General features: G+C 34.6%; 1 protein-coding gene across 1 annotated transcript; it reads right to left on the reverse strand.

Moving 5' to 3' along the window:
• Positions 1-1,007: 1,007 nt before the first annotated feature.
• On the reverse strand, positions 1,008-8,556 carry LOC139884825 (formin-like protein 18). Its single transcript, XM_071868806.1, has 17 exons — positions 8,430-8,556; positions 7,280-7,992; positions 6,438-6,659; positions 5,393-6,342; positions 4,575-4,683; positions 4,389-4,460; positions 4,019-4,117; positions 3,843-3,884; positions 3,643-3,723; positions 3,511-3,561; positions 3,329-3,410; positions 2,388-2,482; positions 2,240-2,311; positions 2,039-2,155; positions 1,860-1,928; positions 1,714-1,780; positions 1,008-1,610 (listed from the first exon to the last, which is right to left on the reverse strand). Exons 1-17 carry the CDS (start codon positions 8,497-8,499, stop codon positions 1,387-1,389), a joined length of 3,135 nt encoding a protein of 1,044 aa, XP_071724907.1. The 5' UTR covers positions 8,500-8,556; the 3' UTR covers positions 1,008-1,386.
• Positions 8,557-8,925: the final 369 nt, after the last annotated feature.

Genomic DNA, 8,925 nt, shown 5'->3' on the forward strand with positions numbered 1-8,925 from the left:
GAAGGAATTTTTTTTTCAATTAAAAATTGCAAATTTATTTAATATATATCCGTTTGAGCGTCTTGAGAACTCTCTAAACAAAACCATACCCATCGACGGACGACCCAACGGCGGGGTGTAGCAACGGCGCCGTTGAAGGACGCCATCAACGATGGTCCTACGGCTCACCGTTGTGAGCAGTCTAACAAGTGTCAATCTTCCTTCAAAAGATAAGGTTTTCGCTTTCCACTCCGATAATGTGATTCTACAGTGGTAGTGTTTGAACAACTCTATTAGATCTATTGAAGACGCGTTCGTGAGAAATCCCGACATCATCAAAATAGTTGAAGGAAATAAGTTGTGGCGCGCTACAAAATGAGTTGTGGGTTACACGCTATGGAATAACGGGAATAGCAACTTGTTTTGCAAAAAAGATTGGGACACCGCCACTAATATATTGGAGATCCAAATTAAGAGTTTTGAATGGATATCAAGGCGTAGGAAAAAAAAAATCACTCGACTGACACCATTGGTTGTTTGTGTTTTCGAATCAAAGAATCGGCGTTGGCTAGTCACTCAAGGCTGAAAAATACTTAAATGTGTATATGTAGTTGATCGTTGGTGTATAAGTTCACACTCGTTTTGCAAGGAGTCCCTGTGTGTGAGTAACAGTCGTTAAACGAGTATAAGGTAAGGAGACCACGCATGAAATCTAAGGTACACACAGGAACACGCCTCTTATAATTTTTCAATTTAATGGGTCAAAATATCACCATTCATAGAAAGAATAGGTCATGCTTCACATGGATACATAAATACGAGTAAACTGCAATGTAAAGGAAGTTGACTAAAATCTATATTAGTGATCAAACAAGTATATCACAAATAGTGATCAAACAAGTATATCACGGTTTGATCATGAAGCATGTATCGAATATGTTCGTGTAACGATCAGAGTCCATGTTTAAGTAAAGAGTACAACAAACCTAATATATTAATAACTTATTATATATATATAAATCCTTGACCTAAGATGCTATGCCACTTACTTGTTACACCAACCAGCCGAAAAACATTACAAATTTTCCTCTTAACTATATGTTATGCCTCTTTACAGAAAGATCTAACAACAACTTTTCACTATAAATTATAGGCCAACCCGTCTTCCACTTTTGCTGCAACACTAAATATTTACAAGCTTCCAACAGCTAAAAATACATACCTCCACTTCTGTTCGAGACGTCCAGCTCTGTCAGTTGCAGCGAAAAATTTGTTTTGTACAACTTCACATTTGAAACATCATCCAAGGAATTAAAACTGTTGGCAAAAACACATGCAGTGCTAGTATGAAGATTCCATTACTATCGCCACCGTTTGAATTGAAGACTATATATAAAAGAATAATCACTATTCAGCCTGATTCGTTATTTGTTTTTCCTCTGTATTATTGGCCTCCTTATTGGTATTATTATTCTTTAATCTTTGTGACTCTTTATTAGCTGCTTGTTGCTGTTTTAATCTTTCTTGTTCAGCTTCCTTCTGTGCCTTCTTCTTCTCCGCCTCTATTTGCTTGAGGTTTTCATCATGTGCTTGATTAAACATATTCACAAATGTATACAACGTTGTAACAACTGAAAACAATATCATCAAATAGATTTGTTTCAGTATATATCAGAATTTTTTTTTTACCTTTTTAGTATATTTTACTATTACAAATAACATTTTGATGAATACCTTGTTCATAAGGACAACGTTTAGGATCCTCCCCAAAGTAAAGAATCAGTGCATCCACACTTTTACCCTATAGAAACACAAAGTTAAATGAAAATCAGCTACTTATTAAATTAACCATAATATCTAAATTTGATCTTGAGACATACCACCCCTGAGTACATCGTGGCCAGAGACTTTACTTCAGGTTCAGCAGAAGAAAGAAACTTTTTCAAAGACTGATCATCAAAAACAAAAATTTAAGCCAGTTATTATAATTCAAATATAACTTTTTTTGTGTTATTATTAAAACTAAATCAACTGCTATATTAGTTATTTACACGTGTACCTTCCGAAAACGTTTAGAAACATGTCCATCTTTTTTACACTGTTTCTTTTCATGCACTACTTTCTCCAGTCCCTTAGTAACAGCTTGCATATCTTCTGCCAATATTTTGAGTTGTATCTGGAATCAAATCGTCAATTCAATCAGCATTTACAAAATCGCCATAACTTTATTATTGTTGTGAAGTTTGACCAAGTTGACTACCTTTGTTGCAGCTTCCAAACTGCCAAGTTCCTTGGAAAAATCAAGGAGTTCGGGTAGTTTGTCTGCGAGAACCTAAAAAATTGACCAGAGGTAACATGAGAAGAAGTAAAACAATGATTTATTTATCCACTGTAAAAAGGTATACTACCTTGCAAAGATAATGCAACAAGGTCATTTTGTTGTTCTTGGCACGTGTTTCGTGAAGTTTCAGGAGACTATCCAATTTGAAACCAACAGCAGCACCTTAAACGAAAAAAACAATATTATTCAATAAAAAGCAACAGCAATGCATAACTACAAGTATACCTGGCAAACGGGTCAGGTTGGGTCGGTTTGGGTAACAGTTCAAAACGGTTTTGGTTTGAAATGGGTCATGGGTCAAACGGGTAAAAAAATTTAAACAGGTCAAAATGGGTTAGGTTAGGTTGGTTTGGGTAACAGGTCAAAATGGTTAATGGGTCAAATAGGTCCAAACGGGTCATATACTTTATGATTTTTTACATTGTTTTAGTTTGTTTTTTTTTTTTTTTTCGGAACAACTGAGGTTTCATTAAACAAGGACTCCCCCCTAGAAAGGCACTAAAGAGGATCCAATATTGTTTTAGTTATTATTATTATTTATTATATATAAGAATATATATATATATATATATATATATATATATATATATATATATATATATATATATATATATATATATATATATATATATATATATATATATATATATATATATATATATATATATATATATATATATATATATACACATACTAATTAATGCTTTCATAAATGATTGACGGATGAAACTTGTTATGCTCGACCCATTTAACCCATTCCCAAGACCCATTAGACCTGTCTCTGTTTATTGAACTTTAGGATTTGATACCCATTTGACCCGCTCTTTTATATTTTGTATAAGACCCAATAGGTTGAGAAAAACTCATTATACCTTTTTTTAACTTTTGGTTTACATTGCCAGACCTAATTTTTTTCAACACCCAATTGACCCAAAAACATGACCCATTTGACCCAAATTTGAGAGTATGGGTCTCAGTTGCCAGGTATAACGTCGATTAATAATTCACCTCTTGCGGTTCCCTGATTCAAAGCGTTTCCAAGAGAAAGTATTGTCTGCATGAGTCTCCTAAACTTCACTGAACTTCTAACCTGATATAAGAACACGAGTAACATAAATAAAGAGGTAAAGTTTAATCCAATGAAATTGTCAGTGATTAAAGTAAAAGTTAAAAAAAAAAAAAAAACTTGCCTGTTCTACTGATAAATACACATCGTTTAGATTATTCCTAAGATCTGAAACCTAGAAGAACAAAAACAATAGTAAATTACAATCTAGTCCTTACAAGTAGCAACAAAATGCATGTAAATAGCATCTTCAGACCTGTTCACTAAACTGTAACTTATAAGAGAATACTCTTAGTTTAGCTTCTGAACGTGGAACTTTCATTAACTCCATGAAGAACTGTTGCAAGAAATTAGAATTAAATCCATATGATTAACTCATTTTTTTTAAAAAATAAAGGAAATAAAACGAAAGAAAAAACTACTTATATAGTCCTAATATCAAATTAAGACTGGTACCAGTTCACATTTTCCCAGTGCATCCTTCTCTCCTTTATACCCCTAAGCATACAAAAAGGGCTAGTTATTACAACATATACAAGATTTGCAAACATAATATAATAGACGACAAACTTCATAAAACAATATAATGTTTGAAACACAAATTCTAATGTTGAACTTAATTAACATCACACCTTAATCTGTTCCATCTCCTCTTTGGTAGGACAGTACTTTATAAGATGATCCACTTGCTCAAGATCCATTGATGACTCGTCCAAATTAAGGACGATTTCCTGTTGAATTTCACAGCTAAACAATTAATAGCATGCAGACAGCCTAAACTAATATTATCAATATTATTTTCTCTCAATATGCTTATTATAATGATGGTATTTATTTAACTATTTGACAAATTCAACATAAAATAAAATGGGCTAAAAAGGTTAGTGTTAGGTAATGTGGTTACAATATGATAATACAATAGAAATCGTATGCCCATTTATAAGTTGATCAGTGATTGTATTTATTGAGCATTAATTAATATGCGAGAGATTATGAGGTTACCATCAATTCATGTAACGGTCTCTTCACCTTTGAAAGCATGATCTCACAGTTATATGCCCGCCTGTGCTCAATCTGTTAGAGGTGTGAACAAATAAATAACCAGCGTACACAATGAATTTTAAATTTAATCCATTTACTGATTACAGATACACTTTTATTTGACACTTAGATAGAAAACTATTTTACCAGTTGCACTTTTTCTGGTTTAGCTGCTTGAGTTGTAGCTTTTACGGCCTTATCGGAAGTTGTATTCGCCGAGAACAGATTTTCAAGTTCTGGAAAATCAATGTCTGGTCTGATGCATATCAGTCATAATACAAATGAGAATCACATCACATGAAATATAATAAAGAAATCATAATCGGTCCAACAATAACTATACCTGGAAAACGGGTCAGGTTGGTTTGGTTTGGGTAACGGGTCAAAACGGTTTTGGGTTGAAATGGGTCATGGGTCAAACGGGTGAAAATTTTAAAAGGGTCCAGACGGGGTCAGGTTGGGTCGGTTTGGGTAACAGGTCGATACGGGTAATGGGTCAAAAAGGTCCAAACAGGTCACATCTGCATTTGATTTTTTACATTTATTATATTGTTTTAGTTAATATTATTTATTATTAATATATTTATATATTTATTATATATATAAGAAAATATTAATATACATAAATAACGGATATAACCATTAATGCTTTCATAAATAATTGACGGATGACACTTGTTATGCTCGACCCATTTGACCCATTCACAAGACACATTAGACCTGTCTATTTATTCAACTTTATGATTTGACACCCAGTTGACACATCCTTTTCTATTTTGTATAAGGCCCAACAGGTTGGAGAAAAACTCATTGGACCTTTTTTTAAGTTTTGATTTACATTGTCAGGCCTAATTTTTCCCCAGACCCAATTAATCTGAAAGCTTGACCCATTTGACCCAAATTAAAGAGTATGGGTCTCAATTGCCAGGTATAGTCCTACATGAAAAGAAATAAAAATAACACACCTAGCATCTGCACCAGATTTTTCTGCTTCAGCCCACAAGCTTCCTTGTGTTGTTCTATTTAGCTTACTCCAATGTAAAGCCTTAAGTTTTTTTGCTGGTTGAGGTTTCAAAGCTGCTGTTCTAGACAAAGCACGACCCTTATTTGCAGGCGGCGGCGGAGATGGTGCAGATACACTACTCGATTCTTTCGAAAGAGTTGGCGGTGGAGGAGGAGCACCGCCACCGCCACCTTTCCCATTAGCAGTTGGAGGAGGTGGCGGCGGTGCCGCCTTCGGTTTCTGCGGTGGAGGTGCAGGCGGTTTTGGTGCTGCTGGTGCTGGCGGCGGTGGCGGAGGTGGTCCAGTCCCGGAACGGGGCGGAGGAGGTGGAGGAGGTCCAGGTACGGTACCTTCTTTCTTTGGCGGCGGTGGTGGTGGTGCTGGAGGTGGCGGCCCCGCCTTATTGTCTGGCGGGACCGGAGGTGCTGACGAGGATGCAGTTCCAGTTTGATCATTGATTTGAGTTCCAAATCTTTCAGAAATGGAAGGATGTGCACATGTTAAAATTATGTGAGGTGGCATCGATGAAGATGGGGATGTTTGTGTTGATGATGATGATGATGGTAATTGTCTGGGAAGTGAAATACTTCTAGCTTTAACCGAATTATTATTATCTGACTGTGAGTCATTTGAATTGGGCTGATCATTATTTTTTTTAGGAAGAGTTTGAAGTAAGTTTCTAGATTCTGTTCTTTGTTGAGAACCAGTTTCCAACATTTCGTTTACAATATCTGATAATGGCATCTGGTGAAGCCTATTTAATGCATCATCACTTTTAGGAACAAGCCAATCGACACTGCTAAACATATCTTGAACTTTAGAAAACGCTTCCATTGGAAGCCCTTCCTCTTCAAAACAAGACAAATCTAGTGGAACCAAAGAAGCTGTCGTGTCCATTTCTGAGAATAGAAGCTTCACCAAATACATATTCGTAAGTATATACATATAATATACATATTACATATATATATATGTATGTATGTATATGTGAGATTTAAGAAAGATACCTCAGCTCTGAAGTCCTTGTGAAAGTGTTCCTTAGCATTCCAACATATGTCAATTTCATCTCGATTAAGCATCAACATGTTTGATTTGATGAAAGCTGTGTTGAACATGGCACGATACATAATTTTTTCTTTATCCATGTCATCATGTAAGCTAATACACTCCAGCACAACGTCACCTTGAATATTGCAGTTGATATCAATTTTAATAAGTTCATTGTCTGCCTGCAATGCATGGCAAAAATTAAAAAAGGCTAGAATATAGCATACAATTGAGCAAGATGAAATGTGTCACCTAACTGAACAGGTAAGTTAACCTGACCAAATCCATATAGAAGATATAAATTAACATGTGAAAAGATATGATGTATCAATATATGCTGGTACGCTCGAGTGCTACACATTAAACTTAATTACAAATTCAATGCTAAAGATTAATGGTGTGTAAGCTTGTATACATTGCTTGAAAATGTGAATATCCCATCTCCATGTGGTTTAGTTTACATATAAATTATCTCATTTGTTTATAATCAGATAGATATTGGAATTCCTAAATTGCTCAAACACACGACAAATCATCATTATATTTTAAAGGTACAGGATTAAGAATGTATGGCACACACGCGCACACACACACACACACACACACACACACACACACACATATATATATATATATATATATATATATATATATATATATATATATATATATATAATATTTTAAACATACAGGATTAAGAATGTATATGTATGACATTTATACAAATTAATATTTAAAACTAAGAAACAGGGCTCTAAAAACATTGTAAAACCTAACAGGAAAAGAGTAAGGGCATCCGTACCTGATTGTAGTATCGGATATTCTTCTTTCTTCTAGGGGTTGAGAATAAAAGTTTAGGGGTTTTATCAACATGTAACAAAGGATCTCGTCCGTAGATCCTGAATATGGGGCAACAACCCCCTTTTCCATCAAAATCGGGGATCATTCTCATTATAACACAATCCAAGGTGAGTGCTTTCTCTTTCGGAGGCCATTCTGCATCTGCATATCTTCTTGACACATAATGTAAGTACCTCAACTGAGAAGGTTTAGGATCAATCGGTACCATTTCGGGCAACAAATTTGACGGGACCTGGTAATGCACCGTATCTAAGGCCTTAGTTTCAATAGAAAATTTCTTTCTATAAAGCATAAGAGCTGCAACCATGAAAGCCAAAACCGGCCAACCACCAAGTTCGGAGTACATTATAAGTTTATGCTCTGCAGCTTGGAGCCAGCTTTCACTTGAACTTAAGAAATGGCGGATCACCTCTATTGAGAGCAACGGACAACCTTCATAATCCCAAGGATAATCAACTGCAGGAATGTCCAATTCCATTGCAACAGAACTAATCATGCTTCCTTTTGTTCCTTTATCAATGTCTCCTTCTCGAAAATTAAATATCATGATTCCAGTATTAGGGTAGGTATCTCTAAACTGACCGATTATCTTGCGTATATGACCTTTACAATCTTCTTGTTCCCAACCTACAGTTGTGTAACAGCAGTCGAAGACTGTACACCAATTCACACATCGATCGATTATATATCAAAACTAAAGTTCTAAAATTTTTTATCACTAGTACATATTTTCTTTCTTTTTTTAAAAGGCAAACTCACACACCCACCTAATACTAACACAAATATATACACCACGAAATGTCCTAAGCAGGACTCGAACCCTCAACCTCAAGGTTGTAAGGGTGACCTCGATACCGCCAAGCCATTGGCTCTTTGGTTATCACAAGTACATATAAACACACACTAGTGTCTAGTGGTACCTGGATTATATAAACTTAATAAAAATACTGGAAATAAAGCTAGAAAATAAAACATAAAACCACTAAAACCTAATTACAAGTGAAGTGATAATAACAGAATAAAGGTTTAATTTATTATGCAATGCACACGTCATATATAACTAATTGCACAATTAATGATTAAATATTTACCGTAAATTCTTTCAAAGATCCAAACAATTCCGTCAGGAGGCTTCTTCAACAAACTGCGCAACAATGCCATTGAATTTCACTGATAATGAAATCCTAGAAACAAAATTGATGATTCCCCCAAATCTCTGAACAACAGATACATTTACGTTGTGGTTTTAGGTTAGAAAATTAATTTAAAATTGTATATGTATACAAGTAAAAGTTTCTGTTAATGAATCTAACAATGACGATTAATTGATTCGTGTGAGCTTCGATTTTGTGTTTGTGTAGTTGCACCAATCGTTGCTTCGAGGGTTTGTGTTTTGCATGCAAAATTTGTTTCGATCGCTCATGAAACAAAAGAGTTTGTAAAATCATGTTTTGATGATTTAATTTTTTATTACTCGTATTATTTTGACGTCTCATCTATACCCTTTTTTTTTTTTTTTTTCAAAAATCTTTAACTATATAAACATGGACTTTCATCAAAAGATCAAAGAACCAATCGAACAATACA

Source organism: Rutidosis leptorrhynchoides, chromosome 1, assembly GCF_046630445.1.
Source record: "Rutidosis leptorrhynchoides isolate AG116_Rl617_1_P2 chromosome 1, CSIRO_AGI_Rlap_v1, whole genome shotgun sequence".
NCBI classification, from domain to species: Eukaryota; Viridiplantae; Streptophyta; class Magnoliopsida; order Asterales; family Asteraceae; genus Rutidosis; species Rutidosis leptorrhynchoides.

What these genes read in the sequence shown, in the direction of transcription:
- LOC139884825 (XM_071868806.1), bottom strand. Translation starts at nt 8,499, where the DNA reads ATGGCATTGTTGCGCAGTTTGTTGAAGAAGCCTCCTGACGGAATTGTT. An exon ending in CACTGGGAAAATGTGAACTG is followed by an intron (nt 3,724 to 3,842) that starts GTACCAGTCTTA and finishes TTCTTGCAACAG; the next exon opens with TTCTTCATGGAGTTAATGAA. An exon ending in GTTTGGAAGCTGCAACAAAG is followed by an intron (nt 2,156 to 2,239) that starts GTAGTCAACTTG and finishes ATTTGATTCCAG; the next exon opens with ATACAACTCAAAATATTGGC.